The sequence below is a fragment of the Pyxicephalus adspersus genome, chromosome 2 (genome assembly GCF_032062135.1).
Source record: "Pyxicephalus adspersus chromosome 2, UCB_Pads_2.0, whole genome shotgun sequence".
NCBI lineage: Eukaryota > Metazoa > Chordata > Amphibia > Anura > Pyxicephalidae > Pyxicephalus > Pyxicephalus adspersus.
The window spans coordinates 83,215,846-83,235,872 of NC_092859.1; the positions used below are offsets into that span (position 1 = coordinate 83,215,846).

The 20,027-nt window shown below is 35.3% G+C and overlaps 1 protein-coding gene across 1 annotated transcript; it reads right to left on the reverse strand.

Annotated features, from left to right (window-relative positions):
- Positions 1-1,238: 1,238 nt before the first annotated feature.
- On the reverse strand, positions 1,239-12,610 carry LUM (lumican). The gene is made up of 3 exons (XM_072401238.1): positions 12,457-12,610; positions 8,067-8,981; positions 1,239-4,685 (listed from the first exon to the last, which is right to left on the reverse strand). The coding sequence occupies exons 2-3, from the start codon at positions 8,959-8,961 to the stop codon at positions 4,534-4,536; spliced, it is 1,047 nt and encodes a 348-aa protein (XP_072257339.1). The 5' UTR covers positions 8,962-8,981; positions 12,457-12,610; the 3' UTR covers positions 1,239-4,533.
- Positions 12,611-20,027: the final 7,417 nt, after the last annotated feature.

Sequence of the window (20,027 nt, forward strand, 5' to 3'; positions counted from 1 at the left end):
AATATGTGGAGAAGGTGAGTATGACACTTACTAGAACTACCTAGGTTTGCCTTCATCTATACCAACACTGCTGGTGACTTATGATAACCTAAAGTAAATAACAACCTCGTTCTAGAGTCCAACTTCACCTTTGATGCCTCAAAAGACTTATTATTTGCCTATGGCTCTTAGCACAACGTGGCTGAAAAGGTGGAATGGAGCAGAGCTAGGCTCTTTATTAGCAAATCTGGGTCAGAAATAACATACCTAAGGATTTCAGGATACAGAAATGCTGAATAAAACAAATGAACAGATGTGCATGTGCACATCTGCATCTGACATGTAAGGTAAATAAATAATCACATATGAGCTATTTTGAAGTAAACTGCATTTGATCAAAATGCATAAAGCAAAAATGTATTTTGTAGTATTAGGTAATATTAAGCATGCTACCTCCCTTTTACAATCTACAGGCAAATGAAAGGCTATATGCAAACCATATAGTAAATATTAACTGCATTTTTATTCAATGGATTTGAAGCCAATTCAGTAAGGAAAGTGGATAACCTAACTTGGGCTGATGCAAGGTGGCAAGGTGTTCTTATTGGAGAAAATAAAACTGATAAAAAATCTGCAAATCCAGTTTTTTAAATATGTTTTTAATAACGTATTGGGATGATCAGTTGTTTTTTTCTGAAAACTGAATAAAATAATAATGAAACTTAGGCCAATTTTATAACAAAAATGCAAATGGAACTTACATCTGCAGCAGAAGGCATTTTACCATCATGATACAGTCTGTTGAAAAAAGGACAATTTTCACCATAGGGACAGAGGTTTGATGACCTTCTTTAATCCCCTTTTTGTTTCTCTCAAAACTGTTCAAAAATAATTTCCACCTCCTTGTTTGTAATCTAACAGATGAACAGCTCCAAATTCTGATGTAATTAAAATCATATTGGAACCCTCATAAACAATAATAATTGTAATATTTTTACTTTCTCATTAGCCACCTTGCATTTTGCCAAAATGTTTATAAAAATATATTGTTTTCTCAAACATTTTGTCAAATATACCAGCTCATCACTTATATTTCGCTGTAAGTTTCTTTTTTTCTATATTACTCTATCATAATGTATTTGTGGGACTGCATTTCACTTTTCACAAGACGAAAAGTCAATTTTAAAGATTATTTTAAGTAAAGGTGATACTTTATTTGTATCATAACCAAATACACATTCAAAACAAAATGTAAAATCTTTTTATGCTTAATTAAAAATTATGTTTAATATTCACATTAGGAAATTAGGAAAACATTAAGAGTCAGACCAAGTAGGTTAAAAACAGTCAATGTTACAAAGGTTGGAATGAAAAATTACATGTAAAGTGATATGGTTTATAGAAATTATATGTCTTTTAGCATATTTTTAGTTTGACAGTTTTTTCATTATAAGTTACAATTTTAGTATCACAGCAAATGGGTAATTTTGCAAAATGTACAAAATTTACAAAAATCAATATTCAGTATGTCAATATTCAGTTCCCGTATGTCACAGTTCTGAAGCAGTTACTAGATAGTAGCTGTGAAATCACTGTGTAAAAATCACATTTACCTTCAGACATCTTTCCCCGAAGTCTGCCTAGATGCAATGACATCTTCTGTTTTTTTTCTATTGGCTGAAATTATTTTTTTCCCTACAGATTGACATTACAATTAATAAAGAAAAAAATAATTCCAGTGAATTGGTCATAAGGTTTCTGTCATTTACTTTTACGCTTTTAATTTTAATATTCTTTAAGGCCATTTCAACCCAGTGATTTGTATTTTAGATTTATACAGTTACTGGCAAGGCAATGCTTTTTATATGTATTGTGAATTATAAAAATAAAGACATCCCTTTATTATATAATGTTGCTTACAAATGTTTGAACATTTTTATGTTGTATACTTGTTTATTTCTGCATTAGGTATAGTTAAAAAAAAAACAAAAAAAAACATTATGACTGTTATAGCCATGCTACTTGTTAGTAGTAGGGGTTAGTATGCATACCCTGTTTCTTGATAGGCAGATGTTAATCCATCTCTATCTCTTTTTTATTAATTTAGTTTTGTTAGCAGTACCCAAGCTGATTTCTTTTAGTTATTTAATAAATCTGTCCATCATTTTTCCACAATATCATACAAATCAAGCAACATAACCTGAAAATAACAAAATAGTAAATGCAATTGATAGGGTCTTCCATATTTGATAAATGAATAGCTTTGATGCAACAAGTACAATTATAAAAAAAAAGTTTTATTGCTCTTCAAAATAGACCAGTCCATACAACAGGTTGCTTTGAAAACTGCATATCATGCTTCAAATATATGTATACCTTTTCACCTTGCTAACTGGAAACCATTTCTTATCCCAGGTGATACACATGTCATTCTATTAGAGGAAGGGCTATTCTTAGTATTGAGCTGTTAGCATGGACCCTGGGATAAGTGCTGAGGAATGCTGTAGTATTTCTCCAGTTTCCCTAAGGATTGGAAAGGGTAAAAAATTTTTTTTGATAAGGCCCTGTCTTTAATGGTGGGAGTGTTTTCAAAGCGAACCTGTCACAGTTTTGGTATTTTCCACAAATACAGGTCTCTGTACTTTTATGGCTCTAGGAGCACCAACCCCAATTGAGCTAAATGCTACCCTTAATACATTCCTCTGCAACAGACAAGTACAGCCCTACATTAGAAGATAAAGAGATTTTCCACAGTTCTGAACTTGGGCTAGAAATGAGCATATAACAGGCACATAGATTTAAAGGTGCTAGGGGTATGATCTAAAATGGGGTAAATGTATGAAAAGGTATGTCGGATTTCTTCCAGTCTGATAAATATTTATTAGTTGAAAATGGCAGAATCACTTTAAGTGCTGCATTAGAAAATAGTAATATAGGAACTGCCTTGATTACAGAGGTTGTATTTTCTTTGTTGAAATTAAACATATTTAAGGCACCAAAGTCTTCAAGGTCTAAAAACTTGGATATTAGATGCAACATTTTGCTAGTCAACACACAAAAGTAAAATAGATTTTACATCTGAAAAGGCATTAAAAATAAAAATGCATATTGTTAAGTTTAACACAACATGGTACTATTTCAGGAATACCATATCTAACATGACAGATGTTTGGTCTACACAGAATTGTAAAGCTGAACACCAGGCAGCTAACAGTACACAGACAAGTTCAACTGATTATTTGTTAAAATTAATAATTTTATATATATTAAATCCAACTAATATATATTCCTGTAGATGACTCGATAAAAGCTTGTTTTACTATTCTGTCCAGAAGCACTCAGGAGACAGAGAGAGAGGGACAGTGTATGATGCGAATTAGGAGTCCTCCTTCATATGTGCTGCTGACAAGGAAGGAGAGATCATGGAGATGGCTTTGTCAGTCTGTTTCACTATCCAGTCACATGGTGACTAGCCATTTAGCCTAATTACAGCAGAATAAAGACAGGTTACAAGGTTAGCAGTGTTGTGTGGTAGGGCTGTGCAACTCCCACCATTGAATGGACTTTTGGTGGGTAAGACAGTTCCTAAATATGTATTCAGTTTTGTCCTCTTTCCTGGAGTTCAGCTTTAAGGAATTTGTGCCTTTATGCCTCTGTTAAAGAATGTTATACATATGTAAAATATACTATTCTCTTCTTACCTTGTCACTGGACTCCAATACCTGAGAACACTTGGGATTTTGACATCAAATTATTCTATTTACCAGAAGGAGAGGAGTCCAAAGACTTAATGCATACACACTACATTTTTACTAAAATAAAAAATTCATACAGAATTTGTGTGTTACAACCCATACATACATTTTGGGACTATGCTTTATGGAGTAGTAGTATATGACCTATGTAAAAATCTACAATTCAGCAATTGTTTGAGTCAATGTTTTACTCAATGACAGCCCAGTTGAGGTCTACTCTCTATCAGTTCTTTACACCAGCTGACATCTCTGAGAAATAATCCAGTTAACATTATACTCCCACACTATTCTGTAAAATTATTATTTATATATCTATTGCATTTTAAATGTTTTGCAAATGTAACATAGGTATGCAGCATGGTTATAATGAGGAGCTAGAAAGCTGTAAAATATTTAACTGGACCAGTTTGTAAAGACAGAGAAAAATGCCAGCACTTTTAAAAATGAAACCACATACATTTACTGTTTCGTACAAGATAATTCTTATCATGAAATAATGTTTTACATTTTTAATAACTAGTTTCTTTCCCCATCAAGGGGTTTTTTAATATTTTTTTCATATTTTCATTATATGCTATAGGTTAGTTAAAGAATTACTTTATGTAGAATTATCATTTATCTTTGCTTTACAATTGGATCACATGCATTTAATCTAACACAAAAATGTGAGGATTCATGTTTTAATATGTTCTATATTTTAATGGATTTCATTGACCTGAATTAATGAATGAGTGAAAATGTAAGTAAAAGAAAGAATGAATCATCAGCTTGAGAACCTTTGTTATTCAAATCTTTCATTTTACATCTCAATATCAGAAGCTAAACGGAGACAGTTGTGAAGCTCATCAGGGATTTCAGCTCGAGTAATGTTGTTTCCATCCAAACGCAGATGTCTGATCCTGGAGTAGTCCAGTGGGCCAATGACTTTACAAAAGCTGGCCACAGTTAGCTCTGCAACAGTAAAAGAGAAGTATTAAAGTCAACCCAAAATTCTTAGACTCTTGGGCCAATTCACACCCCACTAGTGCAGTTCATTAGCATAATGCATTGTCATTTATTCAGACGTGTTGCAGCACACCAGATTGCACAGTCCATTAGTCCATTTTGGTGAGACTGCCTTCATGCATGTGTCTTACTGCAATGAACTTGAATAGACAGGCCTGAATGTGTACTTCTAGATCTCTGGAATTTTAGATAAAATTTAAAGACTGTTCTGTCTCTTCTTACCAGAAGACAAGCACAGAAAGAAAGTGGCTATAGCTAGTTCTCAAAACTAGCTACTATGAGTTTCATGCACACATTTTTGCAAGATATATACAAACGTATCTACAGGATAGAACCAAAAGCCAGAAAAAGTAAAGCTAGAAAAGTAAAAAAATGTAAAAACAAAAAAAAAAACGATCACTTAAAACAGTCTAACATCTCTTGTGAGGGGGGATTTGTGCAACATGTCCCATGGTTAGCTCACCTGTTGGAGCTATTACAAAGGTATTTCTGTGTTCTTGACTGGATTCAAACTTTTTTATAATAGACAATGCAGAAGGTGAATTTGGAGCAACCAAGATAACCAAAATTTATCAGTAATTGAAATTAACTAATTTTTCATTTTAACGTACCCAAAATGTGCTGAAAAAGTCACTCTCGGCTTATACTCCAGTCAGGTGCATGGATCCCTCCAGAAAAGCGACCTCTGCCAGCCGATTACCGCTCCTGCCCCCGTAAACCCCCGCTGACATGGTCTCCTACCTTGTCCCTGCATGCCCTCAGCATCCTCCGACCGATCCGGCAGCCGAGTCCAGCGGTTTCAATCACCTGATGACAATGTCATCAGGCTGTGGCGGAAATACACTGGCCACAAAAGCCAGAAAGATGGCGGGGGTACGCCAGAGTTACAGCGGCTACACACCAGCGTAACTCCGGCGCCAAATTCAAAAGTGCGAATGGTAGGAAATACCGTTACAGTGCAATCTGATTGTCATACAACAATGACATCAGATGACATCAGATTACTACTGTTTGACCCTACAGCTATCTCTACAGCCCTGTCTGTCCCGCCTGCACTACACTGACACTACTACAGTGGCTGAATGCAGTACCGCTTTGTACCGCTTTCAGACACTTTTTCCAGACAGAATCATACCGCCAGGGAGGTTAAAGAGACTTTAGTTGTTAGGTACAGTAAGTAGCATACCTACCTAACCACTAAATTCTCACTATGGTATTTGTTTACCATATTATGGCTGTTGATGATCTGGAACTGTAATGTTCCGTGCCAGTAGTCAATCAATTTTTCTTGTTTTCCAAGGTAAAAATTGGTACCTCGGCTGATACTTGGATGGACTTATACTCGAGCATATATGGTATTTAACTAGTTATGAGAATCTAAAAGGAACATGTAGTACAATGCTGTGTTATAGGAAATATTTAGAAATGCTATGATACAGTGACAGGGATACAGTGCAGAACAAGGCATTGTAAGTCGATAATAGGGGAAGGAATAAATGCAGGAATCCCACTATACCAGTGAAAAGTCTCTTTACCTCTTCCTCCTTTTTTAGCTACAGCTTTTAGAGATCAGTTCCAACTAACCAGATGCTTCTTCCATCCAAAACCTGCACAATAACACCCATGCAAATACACATACACAACTAGTGATTCTCCCACTTCTGTGGGCATATTTAAATATTGTAAGTAATAGAGAAAAATAACAGTAGGTATGTCACCTGCTTTGTGTAAAATTCAATTGAGGAGAAAAAGAAACACAGGCCCATTAGTAGAGGTGCAAGTAATAAGCAGAAAGTCTTCTTATTTCTAGACCTTTCCCTTGATGACACTAACAATGATTTTTTTTGGACGTAATATTTTTAATAGTACTACTTTTTTCTACAAATCTTTCAATAGGGCCAGGCAAAAAGGTAGCCAGAAGTTGGGTACCATAAGAGCAGAATCTGCAAACCTGAAGTAGTTTACAGGAGGCAGTTTGCCATTTTTCTCTTGGGTGCTAAAGGTCTTTGTCCCAGCCTTTTTTCCAACACTAATATATTTGCTTGATAGTTCTTTCTCAATTGTTCAGCACACACATCCTTAAAAACTCCTATAACCTAAATTTAAAGAGTAACAATGAATGTACTTAGCCATTCTTTAAATCAGCAAAGGAAATTTTGGGTGTCCGCGGCTCCCGGCCATGCACGGTCGGGAGATGGTGATTTTAGTGGTCCGTGGGACCGAAAAGGTTAGAGACCACTGCTTAAAATAATTCCTAAATGTTTTTTCAGTGCAGTCATTTTAAATGCCAAATTTTTGTATTGAGTTCTCCTTGAGGGCCTGTACTGAGGTATGTTTTAGCATCTGCATTGGGTTCTGTACTGAGATCTGCACTGGAGTCCTGTAGTGAGGTCTGTACTGAGGTCTGCTTTGGGGTTCTGTATTGAGGTCAGCCACTTGGGGTCTGTACTGTGAGTGTGTATTAAGGTCTATGCTGGGTATGACGCGAAGTCCCTACTAAGATCTGCTTGGTGTTCTCTACTGAGGTTTGCACTGGAGTTCTGTCCTGAGGTCTGCCTTAGGTTCTGTACTAAGGTCTGCACAAGGGTTGTGTACTTTTTTTTACTGATTTCTGTCACTGGGGTTCTGTACTGGGATCTGCCTGGCAGGTAGTACTGAGGTCTGCACAGGGGACTGTAAAAAGATTTGTCACTGGGGGTCTGTACTGAGATTTGTAGGGCGGGGGGGCTGTATGAGCAATCTAATCTGAGGTCTGAATTAGGGGTCTGTACTGAGGTCTTTCACTGGGGGTCTGCACTGGGAATTTGTTACTGGGTTCTGCACTTTAGGTCTGCACTGGGGTTCTGTACTGAGTTTTTTTAATTTATAGGTTGAGCCTGGTGGGCTGTCAGACCCTGGCTTTTTTACATCTTCTTCTTGTTCATTATGAACAAGGAAGCATGGCTACTTATAAAATTGGTAATTCCTAAGCCAAGCAGGATACATATTACATATTTAAATTTTCTAGCACATGATTTCTAAACACCTAATTCACAAAGATAAGTGAAAATCCCCTTGTGATGCAATGTGAAAATTCACTTTGAGTGAGTGGACAGCCCTGGCTCCTTTAGTAAATCAACCCAATAATATTCTAAACATTTGCATGGTTATATTGAAGAACCTATCTGTTTGATTTTGTTTACACAGCCTTGTCTCTGAAACTAGTCTGCTCGCAGCAAGCAATACCAAATTTCAAACCAAAATAACGAAATATTACCCTGTCATTGATTGTAACATTGGTATAGTATGAATGCTATTGCTATCTTAAAACTATATTTATCAACTCACTTTGGATTTTGTTGACTTGCAGGTAGAGGTTTTCCAGACCTTCATTCACTGCTGGAATAGTAGCAAGGGAATTAAATGAAAGATCCAGTTCAAGAAGGGTTGAGACGTTGAAAGCATTTCCAGGCACACCAGAGTCTTTGAGCTGATTGTTAGATAGGCGAAGATACTGTAGCCCTTTGAAGCCTTGGAAATATTCATCAGGAATATTGCTTATTTTATTATTGTCAAAATAAAGCATGGTTATGCTTGGTGGAAGTCCCATAGGTACCTTTGTAAGCTCATTAAAGCTTAGATCAAGGTACACAAGTGATTTGAGGCCTTTAAATGCACCAGAAATAGAATCTTCTTTCAATTTGTTGTGTTGTAGGTGTACAACAGTAAGGTTTTCTAAACCTTCTAAAATGTTGGGGGTAATCTTTGTGAGCTTGTTGTTGGTTGCACGCAGGTCATCCATGGTCTTTGGTAGTGGCCCCACAAGTTCAGTAAGGTTGTTAAAGCTCAAATAAAGTTTCTGTAGTTCCTTTAGCTTGGAGAATGCATTTTTCTTAATGTTAGCATTGGTCAAGTGATTGTGGTCTAGAATGAGCCATTTCAGATCGGTCACATTTTGAAATGCATCATCATCTATGCCTTCAATCATGTTGTTCTGCAGATACAAATACTGAATTCCGGGAGGAACCATCGGAATTTTCTTTAATTTAAGATTGTCACAATACATTGCTGAGGGGTAGTTTGCCGGACAGTTACATTCTGGTGCACAGTTAGCAGTAGAAGGTCCCAAAGCTAAATTTGAATAGTAATCATCTGGTGAACCATAATCATAATAGTTAGCATATTGGGAGAATGCACTGCCTAAAAGAAGCAGCCCTAAAATGGGAAGGAATTGTAGGTGCATTGTTGCTATTTATGATGCACCTAAGGGAAAATAAAAGAAACATATTTAAATTAATAAACACTGAAACTTGCAAATGTATGCAAACCAACGCAATTATTTATGGGCATGCTGGTATACCAGCAACGGGTGTGCCAATTTATTGTACCACAGAAATTCAAAAGGTATTACTGTGCAATCATACTGTGCAGTTTTGTATAAATTAAAAATCAATGAACCTTTTAAAAAGCAAAAATATTTGCATAGTTTAACAAGTCTAAATATATGGATATTTTAATTTATTTTGAAGATCCATCAGATGTATATTTTATTGGCAACTTCCATTCTTACATTTGTGTCTCTGCCGTTCTGTCAGTGACCCAATACCCAATTATCTTTCTGTTTTTGTGTCCCTCCCCTTTTTTTACACCCTATCCGTTTGTTCCACTCATTCATGGAGAATAGAAAGGGTGACTCTTACGGAATCATCAAAATAAAAGGGTTATTGGCACCACCAATCCATCAGCATTCCAGATCCTTTTGTTCTTTAAAGTCCCCACAGAAAAAACAACAGGATGGAAAAACACACAGAATGGATTGTGCTGCTAAAAATCCTCATCAGTAATTAGATTGTATTTGGTTAATAATCAGTAGCTAAGCAGTGCTGCTTGGAGTCTTTTCAACTACGGGAAACAGTTATTTTTGGCATTTTTAATTATCTAACGTACAGTGGCAGTCTCTTGTAATATTGCATTTATACTATTCTGAGGCTCTGCTACTACTATTCAGACATCTTCACGCTTTTCCTGTATATCAGTTCTCTGCACTAATCCACCACAGTATTAAGCATTATTTCTGTAATGTAGTCACTAACAGACATTTTCTAAGTAACTCACACTGCTAGCTGTCATTATTCTACAAACTTGTTATTTTTTTGCAATATCTTTACCAATGCTAATTGGCTAATGTATTTGTCTAAATAGTGACAGCACACTTGCCTACTATTACTACTACTAAAGAAAAAACAATTGATCTAGGTAAATAAAAGTTTTTGGTTTAACACGTAGCAGCGTTGACAAAAAAATATTTATTGAACATATATGCTTTTTACTTGACTCAAACAAAAATGCTATTTGGTCTAGGTAAAAAAAACTTACACAGGATTCACACCACTCTCACCCAAAATTAAGACACGTCTCTAAGTGAATTTAATTGAAAAAATGTGTGAGTCATGGGTGAAAGTTGTGAGAATATTTGATTAAAAAAACTTTATTAGTCCCCCTATATATATGTGGCCAACAAAGAATGCAGATTAATTGTATAGGTTTCTTACAGGATCATTCCATTTAAGGAGTCACCTGCTAATTCCACTCTAATTGTTGCATTGTTTAAAATAATTAGGGCCCCCCTTAAATAGTTAATTGTCAAAAGTCACACATTAAGTCTCTTTTGCAAAAAAAAGCCTGGTATTTCAAGTTTTTTTTTAACCCTGTACAGCATGGCACATGCGTTGTGTAATGCAGAGCTCGGTGGCGCATACAGAGCCAGTGTACATCATCAGTGGTGTTCCAATGGCAGAAGAGAATGACTAGGGACCCGGAAGTCCACTGTGGAGTCGATGGTGAAGATGGTGGCTTCCTGGAATGCAGCAGGGACAAGAATCTAGACCTGTCAACACTGCAGGGTGTCTGTAAACAGGTAAGTCTGTGCCATGGTCGGCAAGTAGGCTATGCATACCTATTGATTATGACAGCAGCTCACCACCTACCAATGAGTACAGTTTTGCTTTGATACTCTCCCACTACTGAGGAGTGAAAAGAGTATCCTGTTTTTAAGACATTTTCATCTGGCATATCTTGTAATATGTTACTTTTTTAGGAGACAATGCTCAACTTAGGTGCAATGGACTGTACTTGTTGGGGGCCTAGTTTATATTTATGTACTAAATATGTTGTCAGTCACCCCCAAACGGATACTACTACAAAAGAACTACCAACAAAAATGAAATTGTTCAGTCATGCTATTTTATGTTTTGCTTACTGATGTTTGTATAGAACAGCTATTGTGTTACCTAAATCAACATTTTGAGAAAATAAAAAAAATGCGTATACTTTTAGCAATGTCCTTGGTAAATGTAAATTTGTATTTGCTGAACTCCACAAATGTCTAGTCAACAATAAACATTGAAAATAATGGAATCTTTGTAATTTTAGCTCCAGAAAGTTTATATGATACATTAACCAAGCAAAGCTTTCAGAAGCACAGCTCCATTTTTTATTTATATATTTTGCAAATAAAGCAGTAGGCTGACTTGTGGTCCATTTTCTACAAGAAAAATTTTGCATACATTAAAAATGTTAAAAGTTTTTTTGTAAAAAAAAAAAATGAAGCTGAAGGTACTGAATGATGTGTCACATAGGAAATTGGAAGCAGTTGAAGTTTAAGACGTCCCATTTTGTGGGTGTAGTCCTTAAAGATTTTCAAGGGTTGGTACTTTAAGAAGTAGTCCTATTGCAGGTAACTTACTGTCTTAAAAAGAATGGTGGGCACCATATTTTGTAATACACTACCAGCGTATCAAAAAATAGTAAAAAAAAAAAATAAGTGAGTGACTTTAGGAAGTAAAGTTTATTTATAAAATTGTCCACATTGCTTTCCTTGCATATTCTTTTGTCTGAGTTTGCAATGTCAGTCTAGCATCATGCTGTCTGTTGGGCAATTTTATAACTTTTGAGTTTAGTTTATAAATACATGCAGCTTTACTTGGGGTAAACCTATTATTGAATAAATAAATGATCAAACTGTGTGTTTACAGGACATTGATTTATGTGTGCTTCAAAAAAACCCAAATAAACATTTTTTTTTACATTTGCAGTAAAAAATAAACCTAATTTCTAAATATTGCAGCCTAGATGCAAAAGTTGAATTATCTCCTAATTTGTTTCTAAAACTAGTAACTTCTTTAAGACAATAAGCTTTCAAGCAGAAAAAAATGTTAGGTATGTATCCTTACAAGATTTGTAGTTAAATGCACATTATATTTGCACATTCATTCTCAAACATTTAATAACAATATTTTAAAAAGTATTTACATCATCTAAAAGAAAAACATGCATCTGCCCAGTGATCTTGAATGAACATTGATGAAAAAATTAGGCTAATGTATCTTATTAAAATATTGTATTGAAATGTTTGATTGTGTATACAGTGTTGTCCTTCTCCCTCTCCTTTCTTATATGCACAATGCATTATATGCACAATTTTGATGCTGCTGTTCCTGAGTAAACACACCAGTGGTAGGTGCACTAAACATGAATAAATTCAGTCTGTTAAATAAAAAGGAAGCATAAATGAAAACTGAAGTATCTTTAAAAATAGATTTAAAAACAAGGAAAAGAAAAATGTACAAAATCAGAACATTGACTTAGTATCAGTTCCTTAACAGATGGTTGAGATTAACAAAAATAATATTGTTATCCTAATAATGAAAATGTAAACATGAGCCACAATAATGCTTACCTTTGTTTGATGCTGCTCTCTTTAATTCCCTACGCAGATTAAAAAAGAGACTGAATCAAATATCATGTGCTGTAAACAGTGTCAGGAGAGAACTGCCTGCCAGAACCACTGTAATACAGAACAGCAAAAAGAAAAAGAGAGAAGAGGAAAAAAAAAACTAGTCACATAGCTCTTATGTCATCATGGTGAGTTTGTGGTGTGGCATGCAAAATTATTACTCTGAGTAAGTGCAGGTGGAAGGCTATCACAGCACAGCCCATCTGTTGCACGTTTCAAACAAAGAAATCAAGAGTTAAAACAAAAAATCTGGGAGTTTAATAAAGTATGTTGTAATCTACAGGATTGCAAAGAAGGGAAATAAAGAAAAATCTTTTAAAAATATATTTAAGAAAGCAGGCATTTGCAGCAGACCTGCTCAACCAAAAGTTTTAATCCTACTAATTATTGAAAGATCCTTTTTTTATCAATAAGCATAATCTACTGCAAACATATTATAGATTAAAATTACATGTAAATTCTTAATGTATAAAAAGGACAGGCATGTAGTCTGTAAGTGCTCTGTGATATTATTAGCAGCTTCTGGTTTTCTATAGTTTTTTAATAGAACATTTGGCATCTTAAAATCTTTTGATGAAAGGTGCCATTGTCTGACTCATGGACCATGTAGTAGTTGAAGTGCAGTGACGTCACTTGTAGTGATCTAGAGTAGTTTCACTTTTACTGCCTTAGAACTGCTGCAGTCAGATAATATTACCTTCCATCATAACTATTTGAGACAGCTTTTTGTGACAGATTCCTTTAGAATGACAAATTAGGGTATGATTGGCTCTATTATTCAGTGAGCTCACTATTTTTTAAAACATATGGAAATCTTGGGGAGGGCTAGCATTAACGGTGAGGAATGCAATTGATAATGAGTCAAAACAAAATCTTGTATAGATGATATTGGTAATGAAGGGGGGGATATTTTTAATTCTTGCACATCGACCAAAAATTGCAAAGCATATTACATGAACACCTACCTCAATTATGGCTAATAGTACCTAATTTGGCAAACAGGCTGTATTGTACAGTATAATGGCTGATTATTAAAACTAACAATACATTCATGACCAAACTATTTTCTTGGTGATGTCATTGCTTGAAAAAGCAATTGAACATTTATCACAAATGAAAAGAGAAATTGTGGAGAGAGTAACGCATTTTGTGTATGCTCACAAATAGTCAAACACACATACACCAAAAGGGTTGTGCTTTATACAGTCCAAAATGTATAGATTTATATATACTGTTTCTGAAGTTTGATCTCATATGGCATGGTGAGCATGCTCATGTAGCCACATCTTAAGTTAGCAGTAAGAAGTCATTAATTCGGTCTCATGAGAGAGGATTTGGAGACGAGAAAAGGCAACCATGTGTTCATTGTTTCTATACTTGCTTCTTGCCATTTGTGTATGCTAATTGCTGTAGGGACTTTTCCAACATACTCAGAGTATAGGTATAGCAGGAGCCAGTAAACAGAGCTGAAACATTTTACAGTCACAAAACTACTTGGAAAAAAGGAAAAAGTGAGAGGAGGTTATTTGTTTCTCCACTGTATTAGTGCCAGATATTATGAAGCAGACATACTAAAAAAGGTATGCAGATATAAAAATACTTCAAATATTCACTTGTCAATGTCAAACACACATTTTCTTTCATTGCACATAATTCTTTTCATTCTGTAACTGCTTAAATAAGTCATTTTTAGCTGGTAAAACATATTTGCAATTTCTATAATTTTACTATACAATACTTATGCCTCTAAAATAACGCTGCTTCTAAAAGTCTGACTTTATACAGTTTTTCAACTGATTGCTGTTCTTTCCATGGAAACTTGTCAAGAATGTGTGGCTACACTTTGATGTTAAGCTGATTTCCATTGCAGATAATGTTTCTGACCGCTTTACTCTATATTTGGTCAAAGTACTAAACAGTAATACAAGAAAATGAAGTGCAAGAATCACTGCTAAGAGAGCGATGGCCTCCAACAAAGTATAAAGTCTGTGATTATACATGATAACCTAATATTGCATAGTAGTAGCCAACAAATTATTGTGTAGCATCATTGTACTAAGGTGTTTACTAATCATCACTAAGAAAAAGTATAAAGTTTTGCTTGCACATGGTTGGATTATTAAAGTAATATTTCACTTTGCTAAATTAACAGTCTAAACTTATTTAATAAATCAACCCAACTGCATTGTTTATGATAATGAAACAATATGGTAGGAGGAGTTATTTCTGACTTTAGGCTATAGTGTAATAAGAACTAATATTTAAAGCACATATTTTTACAGAATGAAGACCAGTACTTGGTATATTACTGGAGGCATAATTGTTAAAGTAGCAGATATTTACAACTAAAGCATGCATCTACATGCTACAAGGAATTGTACTGGAGGCACTTTGGTGCAAGCCTAAATTGTGTACAAGCTGATACTTGTATGACAATCCACATACAAACGTTATCAGTATGAAAGTAAATGTTGCTTTTTGTGTCCTTACATAGTTAGCAACACTGCAAAATAGCAAACTACAGCACTGATAAATGTTTGATAAATGTTCTGCTATTCTCTGACCAGATATGGCATATTATTTCCTAGATATACATATCTTATTGTTTATGTTTCTAGCTGCCAGTTCAAGTAGTATGACTACAAGTCATCATTAAAAAAAATGGTATTAGGAAGAGCTAGATATAAGTCTTGAGTTTATACAAAACATCAAGCAAGGTTGTTTTTAGGATCTTAAAAGACCCCAGGGCGCTATTGCGAGTTAAACTGGTGACCTGTATAGCAGGATACAAAGAATAAGCAGGGCCTAAGTACACACATACCTCCCTTTATACCCCAGCTTTGGTATCTTTGTTTAATTACCTTGACCCTATACTATGTTCTGCCTCTTCAGAGACCCTGCGATATCATTATGAGAGTAAAACAGGCTGCAATATATCTATATAGAGTAGAGGTTTAAAGACTCTGCTGGTCTCTGTGAGAAGTAACCAATCAGAGGCAATGGGTATGTCATTGCAAGGAAGACAAAAAGATCCCTCTTCTGCAGCACCCCGCTGTGCTCTCCCCTATTGGAATAAACAGCTGTATTTCCTGCACGGTCGCTTATCAATCCACTGAAGGACTGCTGTACACATGTCAGATTTTCACTCACGACGAGCATTTGTTTGAGAATCATCTGATGGACAGAGCTTAAGTGAAGGAGAGAGCACACTCACTCTGCTAACTCCACCTTATACAATGCAGGCATGCTGTAAGTTATAGTGTGCAGGAAACTCTGTATTGCTTCTATTGACAGACATCATCATTACCCTTCCCTTCTGTGATAACACTGAACTCAGATCAAAAGAGGTTCAAGTCTTTAGTATAGCAGGGTATAACTGGGTATAGCAGGAGTCTGTGTGTAATAAATACCATGATAGGAGAATATTAAACTTCAGAAAGGACAAGGGGCCAGCTTGCAGCATTTCCTCTCACACACCGTATCAGGCATTCCTGGACTGGAAATACCCAATATGTGGAGCTGATTTCAAATGACTTACAAGACAGAAAGAAAATAGCTGCAAGAAGAGGGTTAGGATAGCGCAGATGTGGAGGAGTGGGCTGGAGGATCTTTGTAGTCCATCAGGCAGGAAACGGGGTTGGTTCAAGATACCTGCTAGGGCTTCTAATTTTTGTTGTGCGGAAATCAACTTTAAAGAGAATGTTTACTAAGAGATTTGAAAAAGTATCATTGCTGAACTCATTGTAAAAAATGTTAAGGTGGCTAGGAAGATAATGGGAGAGTTGGGGGATAACTTATCCTCTGACTCATTCAGTGGGGTAAATTATTAAAGGTTTAGAGACTATTTCTTAAAAAGGGCTTAAACCTACATTTTAAATTAGGCCTGATTTTTTTGCCAGCTGGTTAAAAATAATTTTCAGAGTGTATTCAGCCCCTAGAATACACTGTATACATCAGTTTAATGACATTTTCCTCGCAAAAAACAATGCAACAGAAACATCTTCCGAAAATGACTAACATTTTGATAGAGGGTCTAATTTCTTCTCTCATTTTCTAAAGCTTCTCTGTCCAGAACAAAATGCCTTTATGTGAACTTTAGGGAATACATTTTTACAGTTACATCCTATTTTCACCACCAAGTAATTTATAATGCCTACATTGCTATTTTAACATAATAATATCTATACCCCACTAATATACGTATATATTTTCATAATATTTAAAGAAGTATTACAATGTCCTTTAAAAGTAAGACCTTTATTAGCATCAATAAAACACTACTACAGCACAGTTACTCACTCTGGTAGGACTATAGCTATAGCAATTAGCAAACATTATAGTCAGCCCAGGATTGGAACAGCCTCCAGTGTCAGAGGATACTTGCCTTAGAGATTTGAATAGTGCTAGTATATGCTCCTTTTGCTGGTCACTGAAGTAGGGTGGTGTGCAGTGCTGATCTCCAAATAATTCCAGGTGGTCAGTATCCTCCTTTTGTAAGAAAGCTCACCGAGGAGGAGACTAGTCTTGTAGAAGTAATGATGTAGAGATACAGGTGTTGCATATGCCAGTTACCACTGGCACATTTACCCGAAAAAGAGTAATGAATGGAGGAGAAAAATAAAGTTATTAACAACAACAGTCATTCATAGGAAAAAGTATATTAAACATGATGTCATTGGCACAAAGACTCTGGGCACTTGGCAGGGGAGATGAAGTCTTTCATTGAAACATCTAAATTACCTGGTTGAAAACAATTTACTTTTGTACATTCCATGTCTGTGCAATCAAATTCACTTATCCCCAATCCCCAGGGCATAGAAGTGTAATGAAGCAGAGCTGATAAAAGCAGCACTGCTCAGTGCCCTCAATACTGATACTAGTACCTATGTTAAGGTCTTTATAACTACATCATAGTTTTTTTACTGCAAGGGCTGTCATCATTTTGTGTAATTTTCTGTACAGTGGTTGATAACACTGTTACTAGTTATCACTCAGTGGTATTATGACTTTTCCAAAGTGGTGACTCAAAGTGACGTGGCCTCTGATGCACCTGGCTTTAGGCAAGCTCAGTGTTTGGAAGTTGTAATTTCCTCAGGGTCCTATTAGGAACAGTAGTGAAATTGGAAGCCACAATAACAGATATCAGGATATCTAGAATAAGTAAAGGTCTCTACTAGCCCTGTGTCTGCTTTAAAACTTCTAAAAAAAAACACCACCAAAAAAGTACACATTTTTATTTTTACCTTGCTGTTGTTGACTGACAAGTATTAGTCTTGTACTAGTTTGTTGAATATACTATTCTACATCTGTTGGATCTTATTTGGGAAAAAAACATTGTAATGTCAATTTCAGACACAAATTCTCCAACACACAATTTTACCATTAAAGCAAAAGCGGAAATGCATAATAATTACCGTTGTTGCAAGCAAAGAAGAAATCATGTTACTTTGTGTTACTTTTTTCCAAAGGATCCTATTCTAAAAAACAAAATGTTCTTTTTCCTCCTCATCACTACGTTTTCATCGATATAAAAAAAAAATATTTTTTCTTAAAATACCTTAGTAAAGTTTAATGTCTCCAACACAGACATCTCCTAAAAAAATAAAGAAATAATAAAATACATTCTTTCCTGTTGTTATTGGGCAAAATACCTTGATTTTTGTATTACCATGGTTTTATGCATTACTACATTTTCCAAAAGTCCTTCCCATTTTGTTCCACACATGTTAATCTTTGCCAAAAAAAAAAAAAAAATACTTACTTCTTCTTGCCTAGTCTTATTTTAAATCTAATTACAAATCCAGTGTTCCAAAGCGAAGTTCTCTACTACTAGAAAAACAAAAGATATGGAAAAGAATTACAGACTACTTTACTTTTGTTTGTGGGTGCTTGCATATTAGTATTAATTATTTCCAAAAGGTTTTTATAATACAGAATGTATTCTCGATAGCAGAAATTGGGTGGGGTTTCCTGATGTGCTGATGTCAATCTTGCATGCATCTTAAGTTACATACACATGTTAGAAAACCATTGCCCAAGAACGAACAATACTTTTCTAGGACAAAAATCTGTATGTATGTGTACAGTGACCAATGTGGAATGAATAATGTTTACTCCTATAGAGGGAAGCGCAGCAAAGTGCAGCTTGCTCATTCTCCCACCTATCCTCGCCATAGAACAGATCAGCACCATTTGTACAGTGCTCCTTCCATCATCTGTAACTGGAAATTATCATAAAAGATTGTTTCCAGGGGTAATCTACTAACATCCATTGTACAAAGACTGTAAAAGGTTTTAGAACAGTGTTTCTCAACCAGTGTTCTGTTAAACCCTAGGGTTCCTCCAGAAGTTACAAGGGGTTCATTGAGCTATAAGCAATCTATTCTTCTCAGGTCAGTTTATGTGACCCCTCCCAATGGCCTTTTTTGCTATCTGCAAGGGTGGCATTCTTCCAACTTGAAAGCAATGAGGGAGGAATTCTTTCTACTGATCGCCAGACGTAGGTATAATATAGTAGGGGTTCCCTAAAGACCTGAAAATTATTTTAAGCTGTTCCCCCATGTTCCCCATGGCAAAAAGTGAAGAAACACTGCTTCAGAAGATAATATCTAGTCAGCATAATCACATGATCAGGAGCTCAGCTAGAGGTTTTGAGCTTTTCTCTACCATAAATCTATCTCTACCATAAAAAGAAAGTTGACTGAATAAAAGTCAGACTTAACTAATGCTGCTACTTGCCGATCAAATGATGTATGACAAATTTAAGTCTTAAACAATAAAGGTAATGTTAGTAAGTGTTAGTTGATAAGGTTCAGTTTTAATATCCAATCATGTGTAAGGATAATAAAAAATAGGAATATTGGTGTTAAAAATGAATTTACTAAGTGCAATTCCACTAATTTTTCAAAAAAAATCACTGAAAAATAGAAATCTGTTTTTTTAATCCTTTAAGCTTGGCTCATTACAGGAAAAAAGGAAATGTGTCAAACATAATGATATAATATTTTTAAAAAGATTTAAAAGCTTTATTCACATTAAAATGTATTAGCTTTCCTTATTTGTAATATTCAAATAACATATAATCCATTATGTAGTGCTTTAAAAATTTAAGTTTATAAATCATTCAAATAAATCTGTGCACAGGGGGAGCACTATGGGCCTTTATTAAAGCTCTCCAAGGCTGGAGAGTATACACTCTCATCAGTAAAGCTGGGTGATCCAGCAAACCCAGAATGGATTTCTTCAAACTCATTTGCTATTTACCTAGCAAATGTTTTGAATCCTGAACCCATGGGGCATATATTCACCTTTCCACTCCCACCAAATGGGACCTTCTTGCTTGAAAACATCCCTGAGGCAGATTTGTATCATGTTAGGGAACTACCCTAGGTTTAAAGCACCCTGGAAATCAGTAACTCAATGTGCTCTAGAACACCTAGTTTAGGCTATGTACACACGTGCAATACTTGTAGTTGGAAAGCATCTTTAACAATCCTTTCCAATGACAAACGACT